The sequence below is a fragment of the Daphnia pulicaria genome, chromosome 1, assembly GCF_021234035.1.
Source record: "Daphnia pulicaria isolate SC F1-1A chromosome 1, SC_F0-13Bv2, whole genome shotgun sequence".
NCBI classification, from domain to species: Eukaryota; Metazoa; Arthropoda; class Branchiopoda; order Diplostraca; family Daphniidae; genus Daphnia; species Daphnia pulicaria.
This window is the reverse complement of record NC_060913.1, coordinates 8,166,625-8,192,214: the sequence shown is the minus strand read 5'-3', so window position 1 is coordinate 8,192,214 and position 25,590 is coordinate 8,166,625. Positions and strand designations below refer to the sequence as shown.

Here is a 25,590-nt window from a genome sequence, read left to right as displayed (position 1 = left end):
TGGTGATTACTTGCTTTTTACTTTTTAATGTCTTTTGATGTATTTCTGTTTAATTGATTTGAAAGTTCTAACTGAAAATAACTGAATCTAGTTTGATTGCAAATTTGATTTTTGCTTTGCAAATTTGCGACTTTGCGATTACCTTTTTGCCTTTTTCCATTTTGTTCATATTTATCCAACTTGGCAACTTTGCTCCCTCGCCCCGTATTTCGTTAATTTATTCAAAATGGTCGCCGTATTATTTTGTCGTCGGAATTCGGAAAGTGCTTATTGCCTTTGTACTTATGATTACATGATATCTGTGAGCAACATTCTGGTAATTCATTTTATTTTTCTTATTAGCTTTCGTTAGGTAGGTCTACCTGTCTTTTTTTTTTAAATTTTAACATAAAGAGTTTTTGGCCAACTTAATAGGTGTGAAGCAGAGTTTTTATTCTTACTTAGTTACTTAGTCGCCTTGCCTGATTAAATTGAATATACAACAATTAGCACTTTAGCAGTGATAGTGCTTTTGATTTTCATGTAGATTTTGATCTCGATAACTGATATGTTGAAGTTGATAGGAATGCCATCCTATACCATGGGAATGCTGTTGGCAGCAAGACAGGGCAAATACCAAAATATCTGAAACAATGTCTCCCATTTTTGTTTGCTGGTTAGTCGTGTCCAAAAATGTTCTTAACGTGAAAATACTTGATGGATTTGTTTCAGATTTCAGCCTATGTTTGAGAAAACTCTTTAAATGGTCAAACCCAGATGTTCAATTTTATTTGCATGCTTTAACCCCTCGATTCAGAAATATCTATTCTGTTGGCTTGTCAATTAGTATTTGTTAGCACATTTGGTTTGGAATTACTTGTTTTTCTTTTGTCTTTTTACTTTACAGGTTGACCCCATTGGATTGGAGCCCACATCTGTATCGAGCAGAACCTTCTTTTCTTTTCCCTTTCTTACCTTTTGGCCTTTTCCTTTGTCTTTGTGTACATTCATGTGTGTGTGAATGTATTCACAAGGACATCACTTATTCCTCCTTTTTTTATTCCACCACCTCTGTCACGGAAGCCGATTGCCCATGTCACTGTACAACTTCCGCTACTGTACACCGAGCGAGAAAACTATGGACTACTAGAATTGACGATTCTGCTCCCTTTTGCTGATTTTGGATGTTGGCGGGTTGTTGGAGCCTACCGTGTCTCATCGCTTCCATCCAAGCAAAGCATAATCCATCTCACTGCGACGACTACAAATGGCGGGTTAATACTCCAGTGGCGCCTTAGGAAGTCTTCAGCAGCATTTCCAACTGCGGAATGCGAATGGACAGGAGGGCGATGGTCTAATAACGAACTAGAGACCAGAAACAAGTAAGAGTTGCTTTATTTTCCTCTTTTTCTTTCTGGATTTGTCATAAATGTCGTTCATAGTCCTCATGGTCGAAAGTGTCGACCACGGCGATTGATAGGATTAATGTGGGTTTATCGCTTTTAAAAATTTTTAACCTGAGAATGGTCGATTTAACGTTTCTCGAAGGATAACGCTTGTCCCACAGGTCGAAATTTAATTCTATCGAGCTCGTCAGTGATCCTTCGTATTATTTTATTCTTTTACGAGAAAATGTTTATTTATTTTTATTTTTTACATACGAACGCATCGTTTAATAATTTAACAATTTTCAAGCGATTTGTTAGAATTGGAATGCACTTTCATCTCGTCGGTTTGACCAACTTCATTAGCTGGGCTATTCATGTTCAAATAATCTAAGCTGCCCAGCGCTTCGATTTGTTTTTCGATCACCCCTGCCAGTTGAGAGAAAGTCGGCCTCTCATTCGGATTTTTTTGCCAACAGTTTTTCATTATTTCTCCCAAAAAATTGGGCGAGTATTCCGGTTTTTCCATTCGGCACCCATTTTGAATTTCCCTTACAAGTATCCAGCCATTCTCCATTCCTACAAAAAGGAAGTGGAATTACTTGCAGCCGACATGTAAATTCATTTTAAAGGGTCGTTCAGTTTTAAAAATTTCTTACCTGGATATGGAACATTGCCAAGGGAAAAGATTTCCCACAAGAGAATCCCGTAGGACCAGACATCTGATTGGCTGGAAAAAATGTTAATGGTCAGGGATTCTATTGCCATCCACTGAACTGGAAATAATTCCTATCATTTAACAAGTCGATAAGTAATCAGTGTAATTAGGTTCGACGATTATCGACTTGATTACCTCTCCCTCTTTTTCGCATTCGTAATCCTTCATTTGTCTGGCCATTCCGAAATCGGCCACTTTGACGACTCCGTGATCGGCCAAAAGGACATTGCGGGCGGCCAAATCACCGTGCAGAACCTGTTGGGGGACGGTAAATTTTTATTAAATTATTGCGTTTCTTTGAGTTTGCGTCTCTCACCTTTTTGCTGGCCAAGAACTCCATCCCTCGAGCAATTTGGTATGACCATGAAATCAAGTCGCTCGTCTTGATTATTTGAGTAAAATTTGCGTCCGAATCTTTTCTGCTCTTGTATGTTTGATCTCGTTCGGGCATTTCTGTCACATGTGCTGGCTCGTGAGCTTATTAAATTAGGTTAAATCATTAGTTTTTTCCCCTTTAAAACAAAATTGTTTGCGTAAACTCACTTTGCAATTCCGAAATTTCGTTGACCAGTTTCATTGCGACCGATGGATGTTGTGTCACATCATTTGTTGCCGTTTCGTTCGTGGGTGGCATATTACCCAACGCGTTCAACTCGTTAATAAATTGATCCCGGTGTTTGATTAAATACGATTTTAAATCGCCAAATTTACAGAATTCGATGATGACCAGAATTTCTTCTAAAATTGAACGAACAAAATGACATTTTTGATTTGTCTCTCTCATTCCGTCCGTTATTTTACCTTTGATGTTGGTATTTGTGCAGGCCCCCATTAAATTAACGATATTCAAGTGCTCCCACAAATGAATCATCATTTTTAATTCCTTTATAAGAACGTCCAGTGCGTTGTGAGACTTGGCCGTTAGTTTAGTCATTTTAACGGCCACTGTGGTCACTGTTTCATCAGAGTCTTTGATGCCTACGGCTTCCCCTTTCACAACTCGACCGAAGCAACCAGATCCCAGTTCTTGACCTTTAAATTTAATATGTAGTTATCGTTATTTCTACCCTTATTTTATTTTATAATGAATTAAATATCGGAAAAGATCGAACCGAGTCTCAGCCGTTTCCTTGGAAACTCCCATTTTCTATCGTATGGCAGGAATTCCGTTTGATATTCCAACGGCACTTCCGGATCGATTCTGCTCGGATCTCCATTCAACATTTTTTCAAGTTGTCTTTTCACCTTTCTCTTTTGAATGATTCAAGTTTTATAATTGCAAACTGCCGAATACTGATTATCAGTAAATAACTGTTTTGTTTTACTTTGTTGAGGTGAATTTTGATGCCAAAAATCCCCACACTAAATGCACATAATCCGATTAAAGTTGTAGTCAGGGTGGGCACATTAATTTCGTGTTTTTCTTCCTCGAGGAACGTGACAGGATCGAAGATTGATGTTTTGGCTTCTAACTTGTTGCTGGAAAAATTTTGGGGTCCTGTCAAATCAAAATCTTCGTTGCCTGAATGCGAAAAACGAGCGTTAACGTTAAAAAGTAGGAAGCCAACAGGTTTGATTGAAAATAATAACCAACTGAAGACATAAACGTATCGATTCCGTGATTGGATTCTCCCTTGACATTCATAAAAGCCCGTGTCATTGGTTGTAATGTTGATCAAAGTCATGGTCGACATCAGGTGCGTTTCATTCTTTATATCAGTTAAACTGAAGCGATTATCTGTTTCCTAAAAACAAAAGTCGAAAAATAATTCTATCGGATTCTTAGATGTGGCATAATTAAATGTTAATGTGTTATCTTTAATTTTGTTACTTCAATAAGAGGGTCTGTGAATTGGGGAAGTATCCATTTTAGCTCGGTGAAATTATCCGACAAGTGATGATGGGGAGACTTTTCGATGCAAGTGAGTGTTAGGGTTGAGCCTTGTTCAATCACCTGTTCGTCGTTCTCTACTTCGGGTAACATTTCAAGTTCATTAGCCTGAACGATTTGATTTGCCAACATGGAAAATAAAAGTCTAAGCAGCGCTCGTCTCGTTGAAATGAAATTCATTTTCCACTTGGAATTGCACGTCCACTTTCAGTCACCGACAGAATCTGAATATTTCGCTTTTCCAAATGAAAGACTATTGTAATGCGCAATCATGTAGAATATTGAGTGTGTATTTTCAGAAGTCTGTCTGACGCAGACCAGAATTTCCTGTTGGCTTATTTTACCGTCTCGTCATTGCCATTTCTTCACATCCGGCGGTTTTAACTTTTGATAATTTCTCGCAGCTTTTTCTGGATTGCCCTAGTTTGTCATTAAAATGTAGACTATTCTCTCGTCGAATACGGTCGAATAGCGGTGATGGGATGTGGGTTGTTTGCCATCCCGCCATTTTGTTCCAATTAATGGAAATAATATGCTGTTTTCAAATTCGAGATTGCGACATTGGCCTCATTCGACAGTGGTTAATTTCGTAGTACACGACACCCCCTCCCCTAATTAATTTCCTTCTATTACTTAAGAATAATTGTTTTGTCGTTTTCATAAAACGTGATGAAAAACTCCATTGATTGACCACGTCACCCAATTTCCGAATCTTTCTACTTATGAGATTTCCCTTCTTTACTTTTCAACAAATACTTTTGTATTTCCAAAACTTCGAATGACGGGTGGGGTGTTGAAAATCTCACCATTAAATGTTTTTTTCTACTTTTCATTTACTTTCAGGTGAATTTATCGTCCGTTTACTGGATTTGATTGGTGCTAAAGGTGAATTTATACCGTTATGCGACATAGAAATGACCGGCATCTTCTTCCAGAAAATTTATAAGGAATAAAACTTGGTAAATTAAAACTAAAACCACAATTGCCAGAAACAGTTATTCCTCTTAACTTGATTTTCACACCTGATATTTTATTGATTTCCATTTAGGTTCGTCCTTGAAATGTTACGGTTGCTTCGTACTGTATTTTAATCTCTCCACCCCTCTTTGGTGATGAAAAGAAGGTCGTCCACCCTTCAACGATCGACGTAATTTCTGGACGTGGTGTGGCCTCGAATGAATCTTTCACCTTGATTGGACTCAGTCTACCAACTTTCACCGTGGGAGCCCAGTTGCTTGCTGGCAAGTTATGGAAAGTGAGTGAACGTTTTTTGATAATTTCCGATGTTGAATTGACTGGCAACTGCTTACTTCTAGTGACTTAAAGCAACGCGAGAAGAGGAATTGGATCGGTTTGAAACAACGTGAGTGTCTACGCCATTGATCCAATGGAATTAGGAGGAGTCTGCTCTACCCACGTTTTAATGGCGGAGGAAGGAGGGGACTTACTACATCACCAAGTAAATCGACGACGCTGTTCGGCTGTAGTTTCTGCTTTCCTGTAAGGTAAGTCGCATTTATTTTTCGTTTCTTTTAGTCTGAATGGGGCCACATTAGTTTTTAATGGCAACGCTTCCTTTTTGGAAATAACAGACGGGGTTATTCAAAATCCTTTTCGAGTTACATGCTTGTCTTCTGTTAATACCAGCAGATGAATTTCAAATTATTTTGTTTTAAATGCATCAAATATCGAGGAACAACAAAACGAGTCTGAGACGTTTCTTCGTAAATTCCACTATTTGGTCGTAGTGCAGGAATTCCGTTTTAATCAGAATATTCGGGTCGATTTCACCCGGATCTCCATTCAGGATTTTTTCAACTTGGTTTTCCGCTTTTGTCTTTAAAATATTGTGGTGGTCAATTGCACAATTTTCTAGTTTAAATTGATTTATTTCTTACTTTGTCGAAGTAAAGTTTAATTCCGATTCCCACTCCGACTGCAAGTAATCCGATGAAAGTTACCGACAGAATCATGGCATTTGTTTCTTCTTCAACGAAAGTGACAGTGACGTTGAAGTTTCTGTGTCTGGCCTCTCTTCTGCCGTTTTTCCATTGGCATTCGTAGATTCCAGCTTCCTTTGATTTTCCTTTTAGTGGCAGAGTTGACCAGGTTTCTGTCTCGTCACTGTGCCAGAGAATTGGTTGCCGTCCTAGATATTAGACCACTTGAATTAACAATTTGAAGATGCCAAAGCCAATTTTTAAAAAATCACCTTGAGCCAATGAATAGGAACATGTTGGGATAATCGGTTGCAGGACAAAATTTGGGCGATTCCTTTTTCTAGGTTGATTGAATTATTCACTGGGTCGTTGTTGATTTCTATGGGATGAAAATAGTATTGTTGAGTGTGAGGCAGTTGCATAGAAACTCGTTGTCGTGTACCTTTAATGGTGAAGGAGATTTCTTTTACGGTTGAATTTTCAGTATCGTACCCGCATTTCAATTTTTTGTAGGGGCCTTTTAGGGTGACGTTAGTAAGGTACAGTTGGCTCTTGTAGAAAAGTAAATCTTTCCATTCTCTTTCCGTTTTTATTTGAACATCTGCATCAATTGATTCAATTTGTATACCAAGTAGAATGCAACGTAAAGTCCAACTTGTGTCAAAATAATTTCAAACCTGTTTTAAGTGTCACTTGGTGATGATGGCCGTTGTCGTAATAGAACCACGATGGTGGACCGTTGTGAAAATACGCGGAAGTTGTGCAAATCAAAGTGACGTTTGATCCTTCCACTGGATCGTCAGGTGCTCCCTCTACTTCCATTCCTAATTTTGTAAACGTTAATTTTTTAATTATTAGAAAAAGTTCTTGAGGGACAACATCACAATTGTATTGCCTTCTACAATTAACGAAAATTGCATTACGGAAGAATAATTGAGTTCATCCGGTGGGATGATCCAGCTCAGAAATTCGTCTGTAGTTTTTTCGTGTTTTATATCTACTCGTTTACCGTTAACGAAGCGCAAGTAACTAACGACATAATAAATTGACGAGTCAGAAACGGTTGAATTCTTTATCGTCAGTCCATTTCTGGGATGGAATGACCATCTCGAATTTACAGTTGGAGATGAGGAATCAAATATCTTTGAAGGAAAACAATTGTGCAATTTTTTTTTTTTTTTTTTTAAATATTTTTATAATCCAAATCCAGTCTTTTCTCTTATCTAACTTTTGTTAAATACCTTGCGGAATGCCTTTTGTGGTTCGACGCCTATTTCTCTCGTTTGCTTGAAGATGGAGATGGTGACGTTGGGATGGGTTGTAATGAAATGGATAGAAATCGAATCTCTTGTTGTGGCGGTTAAATTGAAACGCGGAAAAATGTAATTTTGGTTTCTCATCAATGAAAGATTTTCGGTACCTTATGATGCGAATAGAAAGTTGTTAGCGATAAGTTGGAATGTTAATAATTTCTTTGAAAATATTATCCGACTAGAAACGTAAACGTATCGATCTTCTTGTTCCCAGTTTCCGCTGCAATTGTAAAAGCCCGTGTCGTCTCTAGTGGTGTTGGTTAAAGTCATTGTCGAGACGAGGTGCGTTTCATTCCTTAAAGTAATTTTTTTGAGTCGTCCGTGTCAAAATATCTTAAAAATTATAGGTGGAAAAACATGAAGTTACCTTCGTTGTGACTTGAAGTTATTGGATTATTGTTTTATTAATTTTTACCGCAGGAAGAGAGGTTTGGAATTTGGGAAGTGTCCATCTCAGCTCGATTAAATTATCCGACAATTCTTTGATGCAAGTGAGTGTTAGGGTTGAGCCTTGTTCAATCACTTGTTCGCCCTTTTCTACTTTGGGGAATATTTTGAGTTTATCAGTTTGAACGATCTGATTTGTTAAAATGGAAAAAACAGTCCCAGTAACGCCAGTCTCTTTGAAACGGAAAACATTTTCACAATTGGAATTTTGCACACGTTTAATCACAGAAAGCATTTGAACATTTGACTAATATGTATGGTATCACTCGTCTGATTACCAGTTGTGCACTAGAAATTTCTTCTCGATTTTGTTACGTCTCTTGCCATTTCTTCACTTCCTGTTGTTTCAACTTTAAATAAATTCTCGCAGCGTTTCTTGATTAAGTTGGTTTATCATCAAATTGTATCCATGGCGACTAGCAGAGAACGGATGGCTGTGGTTTGATATCCCGCTTAAAGATTCGGTCGGATTCGGTATCAGTAGAGGAATACAATTTTCTTTGGTTTGACATTGTAGAGAAGAAAAACCAAAAAGTTCCGTGCAATCAAGCAGTTTTACGGTAGCAAAGCAGGTTGTATGTTGTATTTAATTGGGATTAGGGATTGCACAGGTTAATTCGCATAATTTTATTTGTTTACACGTGAAAATTCGAATAAACCAACATTGGTATTAATCGCGACTCTGTCAATAGTTAGAATCACCAACGATGCAAAAGTTGTCTATTTGTCTAACACTCTCCACCCCCCGCATTTGATTGTGAATACCTTGACTCAACAACTCAACGTTGGTTCAACCATTTTCCCCACATGGACCCGTTGAATTGCAATAATCGAGACTGGAATTTAATTTCATATTTTTCTCGATCTCCTCGGTCAGTTGAAGGAATGTAGGCCTCTGTTTCGGATCTTTTTGCCAATAGGTTTTCAATCGTCCATTTTATTTCAAAGGATTTCGTGGATACCTTTTCGATGCAACTGAGTGTTAGGGTTGAGCCTTGTTCAATCACCTTTTCGTCGTTCTCTGCTTTGGGTAATATTTCAAGTTCACTAATCTGAACGATCTGATTGGCCAACAAGGGAAGCAAAATTCCCAGCAGTGCCCGTTCTGTTGAATAAAGAATTGTGTAAGAAATAAAACATTTTCACCAATTTTGTCTCGCTCTTGAGAGTTTCACACGTCTGAGGCCCTAAAGAATGTTTTGTCCTTGTTTCGCCTTTTTGTTTGCTTGTTCAACTCGGTGATTTGAAGTGACTGCAAATTTTCGCAGCGTTTCTTGGCCTTTGTTCGTGTATAAACTGTATTGCTGGCCACTGGCGGAGAACGGATGTTTTTTTTGGTTCGGTATCCGGCCTAAATGATTTCATTCGAGAAAAGGGAAATTCGATTTGGATTCGGAGATAATAAGTGGTTTCGTGTAATGGGATAACAAACACGCTTTTGGTTTCGTGATTGTGACCCACCCGACACCACACCCGACTCCCTAATGGAATTTAATTCAAGGATTGATCACATTGTCTGCATCAAATTTTCTCTTCTTTACATTTTTTAAATTCAGGATCAGAATTTTACATTTTTTTTATTATGTAGAGTCCTTGTTAACTCCATGCGAAGATTTGCGTTTTGTACATTTTCATCGATAACAACGCGCGAGCTCAGATTATGCGATCCAATGGAGAAGTATAACGCGTTGGTGTTTGCGTTGACATTCCACTACCGAAGTTTTAAGATAATTGGTAGGCCTATTTTTCATGAATATTGGAAATGAATGAGATGTTGGAAAATCATCAACACTATGTCTTCCAATTTGTGTCTTGTATGAGTCTTCGAGTGCTTGTTTAATCAATCTCGTAATGCTGACTTGATTTCCAATCAGTTTCTTTATAAAGAATAATTTGAGGGATGATCAGGAACCGCTCCGTTAATATGAATTAATGCTAATAAAGGATAAATTTTTTTTTTGTTCATTTTATTTATAATGTTAAATGGATAAATGGAAGGAGAAAACAAAACATGTAGCAATTGTTCTTTTCGTTTTTGCTGTTATTCTCACTGATTGATAATATTTAGACCACGTAATCGGCGCTGAAATTTGAATTGATGTATTCTTCTATCGTCTCGGACAGTTGAAGGAAAGTAGGCCTCTCTTTCGGATCTTTTTGCCAACAGCTTTTCATCATATCTCTGAAGAAATTGGGCGAATATTCCGGTTTTTCCATCCTGTATCCATTTTGAATTTCTCTTCTTGCAAAGTCATTTTCCATTCCTGGAAAATGGTGTGGAATTGGTTAATTTTAAACATTCAACTTATTCATTTCCCCCACCTGGGTACGGCATTTTGCCCAGGGAAAAGATTTCCCACAGGACAATCCCGTAAGACCAGACATCCGATTGACTGGAAAAAATGTTATCCGTCAGGGATTGGATGGCCATCCATTTGACTGGCATAAATTCCTATATGATTTATCGATACAAATATTACTATATGTCATTAATTGTTGACGGTTATCGACTTCATTACCACTCCATTTTTTTCGTAATTGTAATCATTCATTTGCCTTGACATTCCGAAATCGGCCACTTTGACGATTCCGTGATCGGCCAAAAGGACATTGCGGGCGGCCAAATCGCCGTGCAGAACCTTTATAGGTACGGAAATTTAGATTAAATAATTGCATTTAGTAGCTGACTGCGACTGTCACCTTTGTGCTGGTCAAGAATTCCGTGCCTCGAGCAATTTGGTATGACCATGAAATAAAGTCGCTCGTTTTGATTATTTGATTTAAGGTCGGCGCGTACGAATCCATTTCGTAATTGCTTGTCGGTTTCGATTCGGGCAAATGAGTGACATCGCTTGCTGACGGGAGATGTAATTTAGAATTCTTAGAATTTTAATTTGAGAAGTTTTTCTTATTGATAGTGATTTGTTTATTTGAGCGAGAAAAAAATCTCTGTAAACTCACGTTGAAATTCTGCTACAACGTTGGCCAATTCCATTGCGCCAGACAGAGTTTCCGTAAAATCATTTGAAACCGGTTGCCTAATTGTAAGCGATACGATGATTGTAGAGAAAAACGCGAATTACGCAACTGCCAACACCGCCATTCCATTCGAGTTGACCAGAACTAATGTGGGAAATGCCATGAACCCTTCAACAGGAGTTTTTACCACGTACCAAGACCGGGAAAATATTTTTTCACTTTTTCAGGAATCGATCTTGGAATTACTGTAGAGATTCAGCTTCAGTTAAATGGTGCTACGATGGGAAATGGATTCAGTAATCAGGATCACGACAGCATAGACACTCGGACACGTTTTCATTTGTGGTAGCGATGTGTAGGGAATTCATCCTGAACCTCTTTGTTTGAAATTTATCCGCGTTCTCTTGCAGACAAAAAAAAAAAAAAAAAAAAAAAAAAAACGATTGACAACATAAAGTCTTTTCATCCTTGACTCAAAGGGTAATTAACCATTTATTTCGTGGGATCGGATCGGGTTATTTGTTATGACTTGCAGTAATTAAGAATCGCCAGTGAGGATTTGAGTTGTCAACTGAAACAACTAATTAATTTTGGGTTTTTTAAATTTAATTTTTTTTTTGCTTTTGTTTTTAAAATGGATTTTTATTAAGGTTATTAAAATATATCCTCTTCCATTAGCCAGCCAGCAAAACTTGTAGTCGGGCCATAACTTGTACCAGTACCACTCTGACTGTGCAAAAATCCTTCCTGTAATAACAATCGAATTTGGTCGCCTCTGCTAAGTTGCAAAATGTTCTGGATCGTCAAAGTTTGATAATCCCGTTCACCATAGGCGTGCCCTATTTTTATCCAATTCCAATTGAAACCAGTCTTCATCTGAAATTCAACTCGAACATGAGCAGCCCATTCACTCAATCCCGAAAAAGTAAAGAAATATTTTCCCGGTTTAGGCGCTACGAATAATCCACTGGGACTAATGGCATTGCCCACATTCATTCTGATCAGGTCAAAGGGAATTGCCGTGTTGACACTTTTAAAACTGGTCGTCGATTGAGCGTGGAAGTAAACGGGTCCTGATTTAACGACGACGTAGCCGATCACTTTCTGGAAATCTACAAAACAATTCAATGTGGATTGGACGGGAGACGACAAATAAAATTTATTTTTGTACCCGGATCGCGTTGTTGTTTCGCGAAGTTGCAGTGAACAGTTTCCATGTTGCTTTTCCCCATGATGGAATAGAATCCACTTTTAATGTGTCCGATTTTTCGGAGGTCGGCACAGGACGAGGGCATTTTACCAATGTCCACAATGGCGCTCGTTCTCTCTATTTAATAGGGAAAAAAGCTTAATGCGAATTGGGAGAATTAGTGTAATGTTATTTTTACCGTACCTTTTACATCGTTGATTAAATTGAAAACAGTTGCGTTCGTATCTGTAACGAAAAATTTGTTTAAAATACGCCAAACATTCGTCGTTTGACTTGACTACCGGATTTTGTTAAATAATCTTATTCTTTTTATTTAGCCGCATTTTTTAAAATGTTACCGTTTTGCTGCTTTTCTAATTTTTCGAAAGTGATGCGCCTCTTCGTTAAAAGTTTCAAAGCGTATGATAAACGCTTTTGTGTTTCTGTGGAAAATTGAAACACAATTTTTATCAATAACGACAATTAATTGAATCTTACACAGAAATATTCATAGAAATACCTTTCAATTCGTCTTTCAACTCTTGCCATTCGTCCGTGGCTGTCAGCTCAGAGTCTGGTATGAAATGAATGGGAGTTGACAGGACGGCGGTCGAGTAGCGGATGCTCACTTTGCGATCCTCGAAGGATTGCGTGTCCCGCAGTTTTGCCAAATTGACTCTGCTGAGGGCCAGCGGTTTGGGAACAAATTTTTCCCCGTCCCATTCGCCGTGATTTTTACTTTCCTGGAAAAGTTTGTTGATGTCTTCCTTTGTTGTCGAACCGTGGCGGGAAAGTTCAGTTTTGAATCTCGATTCGAACGAGCCAATACCCACGACACTACCCCCTGCGCCGTATTCAAATGTGTTGGTGTTTTGAAACGTGTCAATCAACTTTTTCTGGTCTTCCTTGTCCAATTTCTTGTAAATGTCGTTCATCGTCTTGGTGGTCTTGTCCGGTCGGTAGTTGTCGTCGTTCCAGAAAACCGAGTCCCACATTTTGTCACTTTGCTCTTTGATGATGGTCCTGGAAGAGACGAGAAAACTCTTCAACATGTTGTAGATTGTCGACTCTGAAGTTTGGGAAACGACGTCCGAGTCGTCGAAAGTGGTTAACAAGACGTTGGTCATCGATTCCGTCAGAAGTTTCTTCTCATCAGTGGCCGTTAGCAGAGCTTCTTTGGTACTTTCGTTGAATTTCTGCAACATTTGCGCCATCATTTGTCCGGAGACGATGTTGTCGATGCGGATGACCGTCTCTTTGGTTTGCGACGTCTGCGAAGACAAACTGAAAAGGAGTTTGAAGTCGTTGAATTGCTGAGGTTTGGTCCGCATAGCGGCCGCCAGTTGGTTGCAATCCCGTTGGTGGAAACAGGAAAGTGTCAACTGGAGCGACTTGTCCAGTTGATACGGGAGCCAATTTGATTTCAGTGTGAAGCTGGTGGACGGTGACGTGCTGGCCAGGATCACTTTGTCGAATGGGATGACTTGAACCTGATAGGAATCGATTGGCTGACGGAGAACTTTTGTCAAATGATTGACAACTTTGCTCTCAACTTTTGGGTTCCACATTTCAACGCGGAAATGGACCTCGGGCTGTTTTGTGACGTTGTTGTAGAAATTTGTGGCGCTTCTGTGGTTCAGCAAGGCGATGGGCGCGTAAAAATATTTTTTTGTGTTTGCATTTGTCGTTGTTGGCTTATGATTGTTTGCGTGTTCGTAAATGTTGACTCTGAAACTTCCGTGTTCCATAGAACAGAGTTCGCTGGGTGAAATTTGGAGTTTGGCCCACGAAGATGTCGATTCATTTAATTGGCAGAAAACTCCAACACAAAGTAAAAGAAATGCAATCAGGGATTTTATCATCCATTTCGGTGACAAAGGATTTCTCATTTTTAGCACGTGAATCTCCTGCCCTTTAAATTAATTCCCATAGAAAGAAAAAATGTATCAAATTTGCGGTAATTATGCGACGAAATCTTTTCGTTCTAAACCTAGTTTGCTGGAAAATGACTTACTTGGTAATTCTTTCGTATTAAAGGTTCTTTGTCCTACTGGTCACCAACTAATGCAGCATAGCGTCACGTAGCTATCCACCTTTTATACATCTCTTATCGGAAACAACCTAGACGGCGACAGAGACAAGTGCTGATAATAATAGCCGAGTTGAAATGGTCAAAGTCTCGTTATCGGATCAAAATAATGCGTTTAATTGCTGTTTACTGAATAGGAAGATTTTAATCAGGCGTCTTAAGTTTTATGACACTTACATAATTAAGTACACCCAAGAGCGGTTGATTTCAACCTTTTTCTCGACACGAAGATTAATATCTGTATTAGACTTTTACGACAGGCCGATAACTCAATCCCTCCCAGTTTTTATGACTTTGAAATAGAGAGCGCCTAGTTTCAACGTACTGTCCGAGACAATTTTAAGTTTGGTTCATTTTTATAGCTTTATTTCATTTGTAATCGTGTCCGTTTTGAAATTGCAACTTAATTAGCGTCGGTCTCGAGCCGTCTCTATCGCTTAACGCAGTTAAGCGTATCCTATGAAGTATTATTTAAGTCTATCGCTTAACAGTCGAGTGATTCTGCGTCCCACAATTAAAAAAGACTTGTGTCAAATGTTGATTTTTCAACGTTGAAAGTGATGACCGCGTACCAAAAAATCCTTTTCTTTTGCCATCGAAATTTGTGAACTGGAAATTTTTGAACGCGTCAATTTGGTTCCATTCCCCTAATGGTCTCTCCGTTTCAAAATGTTAGTGAATCTGTTTGGATTTCGTGGGTGTGAACTGTGAAGGTTGTGAGTTCCATACCAGCCAGGAAAATCAAAATCGCCGTCCACACTTTTCCCGTTATTGCGTTTGATGGCGATTTTCACGAGTTGCACCACCCAATCGTACAAATATTTAGACTGTTAAAGATGCTGGTGAATAGTCATGAGTGTGTTGTGTAGAACCAGATGCAGTAAGGGAGGTATTCCTGCTTTCGTGTCAACTTTAAGTAGAACCCAGCAGTGAGTTAACTTTGCTGGATGTTGGTCGCAGTTTTCCAATTTCCATCATTGAGACATTAGATGTTCCTCTTTAGCCACCGAGTGCTGTTATGTAAGATGGTGAGAAGACGTTAGTGGTTGCCGTGTCTATTCCGGGTCGGTTCTCGTAATTAAACAGTGATTTCATCTCCTGATTAACTAAATTCGTTTTCAGTTAAATTCTGGAAATTCTAGGCCACACCAGTTTGGAGTTCACGACCAGCCGAGCAGTAAATCCGATTTGACTTGAGTGAGAGAGTTAACTTTGATGTAATTCCGAATATTACCGGTACTACGACTAGTGCAGCTTTACGCAAATTGATCTGATCCATCTGCCGAGCCCCTAGACCTGGATGGTTAAAAATGTGGGGGCATCATTTCTCCAATTCTTTGCTGATGGGTGTACAGCGACATGGAGGTCGGATTAAAGTAATTTTATTTATTATGTATTATGTATTATAGAAATGCAAGGTAGTCATTTGAAATACGTCACGGCCAGCCATCATTAGGTGGTAATTTGCGAACGGGAAACTATAAGATTCCCCATCAAGTTTGACAGTCATTTTCCAAACAACTGCTTCAGAGTGCACAGCACAAGAATTTTTTAAATAATACTTAAAAAGGTTAATCTCCGTATGACGATTTTACGACAGGCCGATAACTTAATTCCTTCATGTTTTAAGACTTTGATAATAGAAAGGCAACCGCCGCCCAGTTTCAACGCACAGGCCGGGGCAATTTTAAGTTTCAACCAATATTTCATTTTTAGATCCCTATTGCATTTCTAATCTTGTCCGTTTCTATTTACTACTTGATTAGCGTCGGTTTCGAGCCGTGTCCATGGCAACGCAGTCGAGTGATTCTGTACGTCGCAATTCCGCCTATGGTGTAGGCAACCGGAAGCGCCATTCTTGCGGACAACAATCAACGGGATGGTCAACAACATCATTTTTAGTTGTTCTGCCTGTCACAAAACGGGCACGGAATTTCTAATTGGCAGTCGTCTTTCACTCGTGACGATATTTATTCGCAGACATACAGTAAACGATTTCTGTGATGTTTTCCCATACTTATTTTCATGCCATAACGCAGTAGTCCCTTCCCCCTAATTTTTAATTAGCTACTTTTTGCCAATCATTTCATTAACTCTTTTCATTGGCCCATTGCTTACTTTTTAGTGACATTTTGATTGAAAGCGCCAATCCAACGTGACGTATATAACGCGACCGAGAGAATTGCCACCTAGTTGACTGGCTTCCGTTTGTTCTTGAATGGGTTCAACCGCGGTCCACCATCCAAACCTTCACGTGGGCTGGCGGCCACTTGATGTCGGTAAGTTCGTCCCCTCTCCTGCATCGTCCGAGAAGTTCCAGGTAAATTGCAGCATGAGCTTATTTTCGGTGGCAAAACAAATTCGTTGTTGGAGGGAATAGCTCCCACTTAGTTGACTCACGCTGGAGAACATTGGGACACAAGTGGGACTTAAACATCCTCTTGAATTTTTGTTTGTGGTTATGGTGGCTTCCGATTGGGATTGTGAGAAAAAACAAAGTTTCAGAAATATGCTAGTGTATAATATTGGAGTGTTTTTGCATAGATTAAGATTTTTAAAAATATTTTCAAAGAAAAATTCAATCAAAAGGAAAGCAGTCCTTACACTACGACCATCGTAAACGCAGGTCCTTTTTTTACACCGATTAATTTCTATCGACTATAATATCGTATAGTTTTCGTTGTGCGCGCATCTTTCTGCCGGCAAACCAATGATAAGCCAGAGGGTGTTGTTTGGAGGGGGTAGGTGAATCTACGCCGAGTTGATTGTAATTAGCCGAGCGGAAAACATATACGTGCGTCATTTTATCACCGACATTGTCAAACAGATTTCGATAGAAAAAATAACAGCGACGGTCCCAAACCGGTGAATTGTTTGAACATCATTCGATTGCCGTAACAAACTTGAGGTTGAAACGACTAAGTGAATTGAAATTTCTCTCGTTTCAATTGAATCACGAATCTGACCGTCTCTACAAATCCATTGGCGGGAGCGAAGGCTGCGGAACTATGTGCGGTGACGTGACTTCAACGACTTCTGGTGTTGTCCAGTCTCCCAATTTCCCTGGCGAATTGTGAAAGGAACTGCGTAGTCGTCATTACCACGCCAGCAGGACGGATGATCCAATTAAAATTCACCGACTTCAAATGTGGAGACTGATGCGGCCTATGTTCAGGTAAGAAAAATGAATTGAATTTCAGTTTTCGATGCGGCGATTTTATCCGAATTTTATTTGACATTCTCAGGCTAACGATGGTGTTGTGTATCTATCGCCTCCAACAGGCGGAAACACCATTCCTGTCCTAATCCCCGTAACAACCAACGCGATGGGCATCATCTTTTAATATTCTGCCAGTAGTAAACACAATACCTCGACATTCTATTGACGGTCGACTTTTTCTGTGACGGTAAATTTCATTTGCGTCAGCAATTCCTGAATTGCGCCAATTCCGGCGTGGGCGGCAGTGGCGGCGGATGCGGCGGAGGGGTGGCCATCGCCGACAAGACTTCCATCTCGTCGAAACCTTCCGTCTCGTCCGATGACACGGGCATCGAAGTCTCTGACCACCAAACGGATTCCAGGGACAGCGCCGACTTGCAGATGATCCTGCCTCCGCCCGGATTCGGTCCCATCAGTCTTCACACTGTACAACAAATGCAACAAAGAAGATTTCTCTCGTTCTGAAAGTGGCAGATAAGTGAGATAACATTATACAATGACAGGTTTTTCCAAATCCTAATTCTTAAACCGGTTTTTCCCCTCGGGTTTATCTCGGTTAATATTTTCTCTTAATCGATATTTTAGTTTAACCAAATCAAACACCCGCAAATAATTTGCCGTTTCCAGTGATCGGATTAATTATACTATTATCTAATATTACTATGATCTAAAACGTAGTATTATTTCCTATTTCATATGAATTATGTTCAAGGTCACAACTCACAAGGAACATTACGTTAAAGTGTAGAGGTTGGGTGAGAAAGAAAGTTTTACATCATTATCAAGTAGGTAGAATTAAATTGGTTCAAGGTTACTACAGGAAACATTACATAAAAGTGTAGAGGTTGGGTAAGAAAGAAACGTGTGGCATCATTTTCAAGTAGGTAGAATTGCCGCAAGACTTGAGAGTTGAGTAAGGGTGAGAAAAAGTCGTATAAAAAGATGAAAGACCATCAGTCATCAGAGCATCTCCGACACGGTAACAACTGCAGCGCGACTTTTTCTCATTGCATTCTTCGTAGTATGTTCTCAACATGGGTGAATATTCGTTTATTTAGCATGGAGCATTGAATCAATTGTACATTTTTCTATTTATTGATTTGCCACTCATAGTTGAATATTGACGTTTAAATTTTTGATTCATGTCTAGTTAACTATGGCGTCGTCCTGCTGTTGGTTGTTGTATCGTTGATGGCTGAACCGACCACTGGTGTACCGATTTCTCCTGAGGATGGTGGATGCGAAATCGCAACGCCGTCGCCTTACCATGACAACAAAGGCAACAACCAGTTACTACACCAAAGCATTGGAGGACTAAACCAAAACCTGTGCTGCTCCAGCTTCCTGTCTTGAGACTACCTAACGTTACTCCGCTCCCAGCTACTACACCGAGGCTCCAGCTTGCTTCACCACCGAGGGATCGGATTATTACACCTACCCACGCTGCTCCAGTCTCATACACAGAGGATCCCAAGCACTACACAACCAGGGCACCGGAGTACTACACGACTACGTAAGTACGTATGCTACCCAAGCTGACTACACCAAGGCTCCCAAGTGATCTCTGCTACCAGCTACTACACCGAGGCACCAACATTCTACTCTGCCCCCAGCTACACACTCGCAACAGAGTCGGCCAACTATTGAGCAGCACCTATAAACCACTACTTACGCTTCTCCGATCTACTACACCGAAGTATTACTCTGCCCCGAATTACTACATCAGTAAGGCACTTGAAAGTTATACCACAACCTACAATGTGAAATCTAAAATCTTTGTTTTATGTTGATGTGGTCAAATTTCGAGTAATCATCTTGTGCGACTTTTCAACAACCCCAACCATTTAAACATTGCGACGTTTTCTGAATGTGCTTTTAAATGTTGCCTATTTTACTCTACTTAAGAACCTCTTTTATGATAGGAAAAATTTCATTTTCTGGGTAATTTATGTAAAAGCTATCAACTTGTTAAAGACAATAAACGATCAATTTAAAAAGAAATACTTTATTGTCCCACCTCCACCCACAATTCCACCACGTTTTAAAATCACATACATAGATATATACATACACTTACTCACGTACATATACATACATACACTTAAGTTAACCCGTTGGCTGCCACACCATACAACCCGTAGGTTGTACTCTCTACTACTCTACGCGCCATGTCTGAAGGATCCATGACCAAGGAGGGGACTTGCCATTGCTGACAAGTCCGGGCTGACACGGTGACAGGAGAAGATGGAATGCACGCCTCTAGAATCCATCACCGTATCGACAAGGGGGAAGTCCCTATGGTGCACTGCCTAACAGGGCCTTTCGGCGAATCAAGGAGCTAACAGGGGGGAACAAAGGCGTGGCAGCCAACGGGTTAACTAACACAAACATATTACCAACAACAAATGATGATCCGCGCTGACATCTTGGAGATACCGGTGACGTTTTGGTGTCCATCTTCTCGACGTTTCCTCTGCATTACCTGAATAAAGAGAAAACAATTCTTATTTAGTGACATGCCAATAAAAGTTACATAATAAAGAAAGAAAAAATAATCAGGTTTTTTAGCTCAAAGATTTAAAGATGCAATTTTTTAAACTTAAAATCAAGCTTACAATATTGAGAACTATACACAGAACAAAGCTCACTTGCTAGTTTGTCGAAAATTTTCCGGAAGCATACCGGAAGTAGCAATAGCTCCTCAACTGTTGACCTGTCGTCAAAATAAACCAGATATTCGTGATCCCCATGAAATTTGGGGTCGATCTGATATGTTTTAAACGAAATCCAGAATTTGCCCGAAATCGAGAATTTTCCTGAACTATAGTCCAGGAAAATTTTCGAAACCGGAAGTACGAAATCGTACAAAAAAATACATGAACTTTACCACAAATTTCACTAGGATCACGAATATGTGGTTCTTTTGTACGTAGAATGAATATTTACTAAACTACTGACTGAAATGAGTAAAACCGGAAGTAGAAAAAATAAGCAAATATCGAAAATTTAACAAGTGAGCTTTGTTGGGGGAATAGTTATCGTCAGTTATCACTAAAAGATTACCACAAAAAACTACCGATAAATGTTTAAGGAGATGTGCAAAGTATCTGAAACTGACTGTTTTGACAGCTAAAAATTATCGAAAAGCCATCTAGCGTTAGAAAAAAGAAACGTCCAAGTAAAACTTCGTTTGCGAGCAAGAAGGGCTTGATTTTGGAATTATTACACAGACAGAGTTCAACGCAAATATATTACTGGTAGATAATCTACAAAAATAATTCAATTGTCGGGTACCTGGGTATAATCCAGTGGTGAATGACTACAGGTGTGTCATAGTGGACGGAAGCGATCACTGAAGTGGTCCAGTAACTCGTCAGTGAAGTAAGGACAAATTGTGTAGCAGGACGGAAGCCAGATGAGCGTGTGTCTCGAAGATAAGGATGGAGTAGAACGTTGGTGGAAGTCACTCTTCTCATAGATGGGGATCTTGCGAGCTCTGTACAAAAAAAGGATCTCATTAATGAAAATATAAAAATGAATAAAACATATCAGTCTTTACGTTTTCTAAGAAGCACACTGACATGTTCATGATAAAAAACAGTAAAAATGGCATTCACAGCAACCAACAGCATTACTCCTTGTGTTGAGATAAATTTTTGATGGTCAAGAAAGTGTCATTAACATTTTTGCAGCAGTATGGTGGCAGGTGATATTGATGCTGTACCTTTATCATTTGAGTGATGAATATAGTAAGGCATGATTTGATTTTCATCCAGCAGATCTGGTATGTTTACAAACACATGGCAGGTATGTTATTCATTCCACACTCTTCATGTCACTGAAACTCTAAGTAGCAATGGGAAAAAGAACTCTAGGTTACTTACAAATTTACACGGATTTACCTATGAAAAATAAAACTTTACCTATCCCTCGGCTGAGTTTCCTTCTAAACAGAAGTAGAAACAGCCACAACAAAAGACAAGCTGTTGCAGGTTAAAACACCAAAATTGCAAGATTCCAAAAAGATCCTGTGGTTCATGAGCCACAGTATCTGTACCTGTTATATGAAAATCTGAATTATGATGGTCTTAATGCTTCACTGTTCTGGTATGGTAGCAGTAAAGAGAAAATTACCTATCTCAGAACATTTGTATTCCACTATATGTGGGTTTCAAACATGGGTTTTAGGCTTTTGATATACTGAGGATCATGATGAACAGTGACTGAGCGCTAAGCCAACTTGTTGGAATGACAGCATACATCTAGACTTGCAGAAATAAATTGGTATAATATACAAAATAAGGAAACTAGGGAAAACTAAACCTACATAAGATACGAAGTTCAGCTTGATTTTTGAAATCACAGAAAACTAATTATAAATTACTAAATTAGCAAAACTTTGTTTCGCCCATTTCGCTACATTTAACGGTGCAGAAACAACAAGGGCGACAGTGACGCCATCTGGTAATGAGTTTTGAATCTTATGTTGGTTGCAGAGTCTATGATTACACGTTACACGTCCAACAAGTCGTAACTTTCATAAGTTTCTTCGAAACAATTCAAAAAGTTAAACAACGGAGATCGGATAAAATGAGTCAACTGTTTGTAAGTAATAGATAACACAACCTTTAGCTAATGATTTTTACAGCATCCTTGACTAAATGTTTTTAGATAATGTCTGCTGAAGTTGTTGTTTGACCTGGCCTACTGGGGGGTAACTAAAACTCGGGGAATGGACTCGGGGGTAACAATTTTCCCCGAGCTTTAGTTCAAACGGGGTGACGGGTAAACAAAAAAAGACTAGAAATCGGGGAATGGACTCAGGGACGGGGAGTCGGGGAATGATTTTTTGGGCTTACGGCGGGCTGACGGGTAAACAAAATACGACTAAAACTCGGGGAATGATTTTTTGGGCTGACGGAGTATTGCACGGTACGGCCTATTTGGCTCACATCTATTTGATGGAAAATACTGAAAATATTTTAGAATATCTTTTTTACTAGCAAAAATAAATAAATAAAAAAAATAAATAGCGCATTGTTATCTGTTGTTCCTCAACCAGGACCGCCTTGCAAAAATAGCATGTGACGTAATAAAAACCATCCGCAAACTTAAAGAGTTTCTCTTTCACATGCAAAATGTTAGATGATTTTTACGTGGTACGAATATTTTTTCAAGACCGTTAAACAAAACCAAATGGCTTATTTAGTTTTTTACCCGCATCAAGTTTTTCTCTTGTCAGTTGTCATATACCAAATATTTTCATGCATGTTGCTAAACCACACATCCGTTTTCCGCTAGTCGCCAGGAATACATTTTGATGATAAACAAGTCCGCCAAGGTGTGGCGGACTTGTGGGCTGGAAATCACGTGAATAGATTCAAATGGTCCCCTGCTTCTAATGGAACACTAAACTTCAAATCATTCACGTGTTCCATCTAACCTCCCCTTCTTGTGTGCTGCTAAAGTTATTTTCAGATCACATTTTCAAATCAATTAAACGGAGATGCATCACAAGGCATTCAAGAGTCAAAAACAAGTTAACACCAAGCCAACGCCAAAGCAAATTACGTATTCAACGTAATTAGTTGATTTAAGACCTCAGTCCACAGCAGACAGCACACGATCACGATGGGAAAAGAGCAGTAGAAACTAGAAGGTATTACTAAACAGTCGCCCCGCCGCCGTTGCTATGGACGCTCGTTGTTGCTTTTAGGCGGGAAAACCAAATTTTTATTAGTAAACAGCAACCCATTTTGTGAACGATTTTCAAGAAAAACAAATCTTTTGAGAAAAATTTTAAGATTGAAACTTTGAAAGAGGGAAAATACAATTGAGCGGTGACCTTGGCACTTATAAATTAATCCAGTTTTCAGTATGGAATGTGTGTTTATTCTTATTTGTTCTTATTAATTCGTATTTCTTTTTTTTTTTTTAAATGGGAAATGGGAATGCCATTCCCATATCCGAGGGTCATCGCTTAACAGCAGAAGTTTTTGTATTGGTTCTGGCAATGCCAAAAGGAAATAGTTTTATGAACTATTCCTGGCAGAACCACATAGAAATTTGTTTAAAGGAAAGTACTTTATTAATTTAATCAAATTTCGTCATGGTACAGCTCTAGATAATTTAATAAGTATTGTAGGTATTGTAGCTGCCTGCACCGGTGCGACGGTAAGGGAGGGCAGGGGCAACTGGGAGTTCGTATTCGTGAACGGGAGCAACTGGGAGCTCGTAGACGTGGACGGGAGCGACGAGCAAGTGGTCGCCCTTTGGCTGGAATCCGTTTTCATCGGCGGTCCAGGTCAGAGTGAATTTCTCGCCTTCGGGGGAGACCCAGTAAGAGGATCCAGCGTTGGTGTTGCCATAAACGTCGTCGTAAGTGGCTTTGCCATAAGAATCGTAGGCGACGCCTTGCATCTTCTTCTGCACCTGCGATTCCTCACGGGTCGTGTAGTCGGATCCAGAGTAGCTGCAAAATTAATCAAAATTAATTTTTATTAGTATTTTCCTAATTAATTTAAAGAGAATAAGGACTTGCCCCCATTTGCTGCTTCCGTCGAGATTGCGGACGTCGTGTTGGCTGGTGATGGTGATTCCGCCATATCTGCTGTCCTTGTTGTAGCCGGAGGAAGCGTTGCTGGGAGACGTCATGTAACTGGAGTCTTTGTAGTTCGACGGATAGCCGGAAGGAACGGCGACAGCAACGGCCAGGAGAGCAGCGACGATAAACTGTAAATAAAAATGAAATTTAACTTATAAAAAATTAAAAAAAAAACAAAAACAACTTTGGTGGATTATTTACCAGCTTCATGTTGCTTCGATTGTTTGTTCGTAAGAATGGTGCTTTGGATGGACAATCGCTGGACTTTTTATACTCGCTGGTACACCCATGAAATAGTCAACTATCTAATAATCGCTCAGGCAGTGAAAGTCCGTCACTTTAAGACCTTTAAGACCCGTCACACCTTGTGGTCTGCTGTTGGGTAAAACACCGTAACAGCAAAGGCTGGCCGCGCCCTTTTGCGAATCCAATGCTATATATTCTAATTGCAAAATTAAAAAGTTAATTTCTTTACTGTGACATTTTGTAATGAAGTACAGAAGGTAAAGGAAGTGCAAATACGGAATGTCAATAGTAAAACCCTGATAACTTAGCAATTTTCGGAAAGAATTGTATAATTTAAATTTCATTAGGAATGGCCCATTAAAGCTGTGCTGCCCTTGAATAGCACTATGGCATTACTGTAATCTAAGAATAATTTTCAATGATAAATGAAAGAGAAGTTCTAAATAACACCAAGGAATCAAAATACGTACAAAATTCAAATAGAAGCAAATTGCTAAGCTTCATGCTCAAGCATAAAGCGAAATTTCACACGCACTTTCAAAATTGAAGTGACGGTTTTTTTTTTTGGTTAAGTGCTTGCTGAGTAATGTTCATAAAATAAGAAAAAAAAATTGAGGAAGGGGTTCAATCGGGTTAAATTAAATAAATAAATATTTTCTGTTGTACTAAGGCCATTTGATGTCATTCAGCGCTGGACGTACTGAAAACCAGCAGCAGGGAATTCCCCGAGACTAAAAGTTTGGTACTGATTCGAATTGTCAAAAGAATAAACAGGTTAAACATTCCCAATCAAGCTGCTTAACACAAATGTGGAACTGCTACACAACTTGTTACGCTGGTCATATTATTCGTCATCATTAACGCTTTACCGAGATACGTTCGCTACAAGAAATCTTAGTTTTGTAATAATTAGAAATGAAGAATATAGAGAATATTTTTTTCTTCTGAGGATAATCGTTTGCAGTTAATTTTCTCTTTAACATTCCTTTATGAGGGACTCTTTTTTTTAACTAATTGAATCAATCGATTTATGATAATAGATCGCTACTACAATCGACACCATGTTGCAATTAACTTTTGCTGCTTGATCAACACAAGCTCAGTTTTAATATTTGTGGCACTGACGCACTGATTTCCAAATAATCCTTATCAATTGACGCGCAGCATATGTGTGTCAATCGAATTGGTCACGTGTAGGGGAATTTTTAATTTCTTTTCGTATCTCATCAATTGAAAAAAAAGTACCGTAGACCAGTTAAGATACCAATTATTGCGTAATCTTATCTCAATAGTCACGACGTAAGACAAACTTTGATTCACCTATATTGTCCTATAAATAGGAAATCACTGCCAATGCCAAAACACAACACATTCGGTAATTAGTCACGACAATGGCCAAGTCATCCCTGCAGGTCAAGACACTCGTCTTCTTCAGCGCTTTCCTATTGAGCGTGACAACAAGCCAACATCCAAATCACTTGCTGTCTACGAAAGGCGACACCAATCTCCGTTTAGACTACGTAAACAAAAACTTGATAATAACAATTATTGTGTTGATTACATTTTTTCTTTTGGCTGCTGTCTAATTAT

At 39.1% G+C, this 25,590-nt stretch overlaps 6 protein-coding genes and 2 long non-coding RNA genes across 13 annotated transcripts in view; 3 read left to right on the top strand and 5 right to left on the bottom strand.

Annotated features, from left to right (window-relative positions):
• LOC124349445 (endocuticle structural glycoprotein ABD-4-like) overlaps window positions 1-24,107 on the bottom strand; it is a 152,525-nt gene extending 128,418 nt beyond the window's left edge. The window contains exons 1-3 of one of the 2 annotated variants that reach the window (XM_046800058.1): window positions 23,956-24,107; window positions 23,692-23,882; window positions 23,150-23,622 (exon numbers count right to left, since the gene is read on the bottom strand). In XM_046800058.1, the coding sequence (XP_046656014.1) occupies window positions 23,280-23,622; window positions 23,692-23,882; window positions 23,956-23,964 (543 nt within the window). In that variant the 5' untranslated portion in view covers window positions 23,965-24,107 and the 3' untranslated portion in view covers window positions 23,150-23,279. Of the gene's footprint in view, window positions 1-23,149; window positions 23,623-23,691; window positions 23,883-23,955 lie in introns of those variants that run through there. The other variant, XM_046800077.1, reaches the window with a different exon arrangement.
• LOC124350744 lies at window positions 185-5,081 on the top strand. The gene is made up of 3 exons (XR_006921104.1): window positions 185-316; window positions 887-1,361; window positions 4,817-5,081. It is a non-coding gene; the product is annotated as an uncharacterized LOC124350744 (long non-coding RNA).
• Window positions 1,646-9,729, bottom strand: LOC124346058 (vascular endothelial growth factor receptor 1-like). Of its 3 annotated transcripts, XM_046798352.1 has the most exons (11): window positions 8,681-9,729; window positions 3,914-4,036; window positions 3,673-3,827; window positions 3,408-3,604; window positions 3,195-3,333; window positions 2,884-3,114; window positions 2,626-2,820; window positions 2,399-2,559; window positions 2,218-2,337; window positions 2,024-2,153; window positions 1,646-1,943 (listed from the first exon to the last, which is right to left on the bottom strand). In XM_046798352.1, the coding sequence occupies exons 3-11, from the start codon at window positions 3,740-3,742 to the stop codon at window positions 1,660-1,662; spliced, it is 1,527 nt and encodes a 508-aa protein (XP_046654308.1). In that variant the 5' UTR covers window positions 3,743-3,827; window positions 3,914-4,036; window positions 8,681-9,729; the 3' UTR covers window positions 1,646-1,659. The 3 variants fall into 3 exon arrangements, with proteins under 3 accessions (XP_046654308.1, XP_046654307.1, XP_046654306.1); XM_046798351.1 differs by lacking the exon at window positions 8,681-9,729 and having other exon boundaries at window positions 3,677-3,827; window positions 3,914-4,798; XM_046798350.1 differs by lacking the exon at window positions 8,681-9,729 and having other exon boundaries at window positions 3,408-3,827; window positions 3,914-4,799.
• On the top strand, window positions 5,088-19,120 carry LOC124350597. The gene is made up of 6 exons (XR_006921069.1): window positions 5,088-5,228; window positions 5,290-5,478; window positions 15,697-15,917; window positions 16,056-16,209; window positions 16,928-17,105; window positions 17,176-19,120. It is a non-coding gene; the product is annotated as an uncharacterized LOC124350597 (long non-coding RNA).
• Window positions 5,519-7,816, bottom strand: LOC124348499. The gene is made up of 9 exons (XM_046798727.1): window positions 7,642-7,816; window positions 7,406-7,559; window positions 7,155-7,333; window positions 6,809-7,055; window positions 6,591-6,737; window positions 6,356-6,514; window positions 6,186-6,292; window positions 5,872-6,122; window positions 5,519-5,810 (listed from the first exon to the last, which is right to left on the bottom strand). Exons 2-8 carry the CDS (start codon window positions 7,494-7,496, stop codon window positions 6,063-6,065), a joined length of 990 nt encoding a protein of 329 aa, XP_046654683.1. The 5' UTR covers window positions 7,497-7,559; window positions 7,642-7,816; the 3' UTR covers window positions 5,519-5,810; window positions 5,872-6,062.
• Window positions 9,836-10,834, bottom strand: LOC124349534 (platelet-derived growth factor receptor alpha-like). Its single transcript, XM_046800225.1, has 4 exons — window positions 10,635-10,834; window positions 10,374-10,528; window positions 10,193-10,312; window positions 9,836-10,125 (listed from the first exon to the last, which is right to left on the bottom strand). The coding sequence occupies exons 1-4, from the start codon at window positions 10,666-10,668 to the stop codon at window positions 9,979-9,981; spliced, it is 456 nt and encodes a 151-aa protein (XP_046656181.1). The 5' UTR covers window positions 10,669-10,834; the 3' UTR covers window positions 9,836-9,978.
• On the bottom strand, window positions 11,099-14,279 carry LOC124345661. Of its 2 annotated transcripts, XM_046798321.1 has the most exons (6): window positions 13,856-14,279; window positions 12,362-13,753; window positions 12,201-12,284; window positions 12,046-12,087; window positions 11,824-11,979; window positions 11,099-11,764 (listed from the first exon to the last, which is right to left on the bottom strand). In XM_046798321.1, the coding sequence occupies exons 2-6, from the start codon at window positions 13,728-13,730 to the stop codon at window positions 11,307-11,309; spliced, it is 2,109 nt and encodes a 702-aa protein (XP_046654277.1). In that variant the 5' UTR covers window positions 13,731-13,753; window positions 13,856-14,279; the 3' UTR covers window positions 11,099-11,306. The 2 variants fall into 2 exon arrangements, with proteins under 2 accessions (XP_046654277.1, XP_046654278.1); XM_046798322.1 differs by lacking the exon at window positions 13,856-14,279 and having other exon boundaries at window positions 12,362-13,846.
• Window positions 24,108-25,352: 1,245 nt separating the features above from the next.
• Window positions 25,353-25,590, top strand: part of LOC124347052 — a 67,408-nt gene continuing 67,170 nt past the window's right edge. The window contains exon 1 of one of the 2 annotated variants that reach the window (XM_046798428.1): window positions 25,353-25,520. In XM_046798428.1, coding sequence (XP_046654384.1) covers window positions 25,392-25,520 — 129 coding nt within the window. In that variant the 5' untranslated portion in view covers window positions 25,353-25,391. The remainder of the gene's footprint in view (window positions 25,521-25,590) is intronic. The other variant, XM_046798426.1, reaches the window with a different exon arrangement.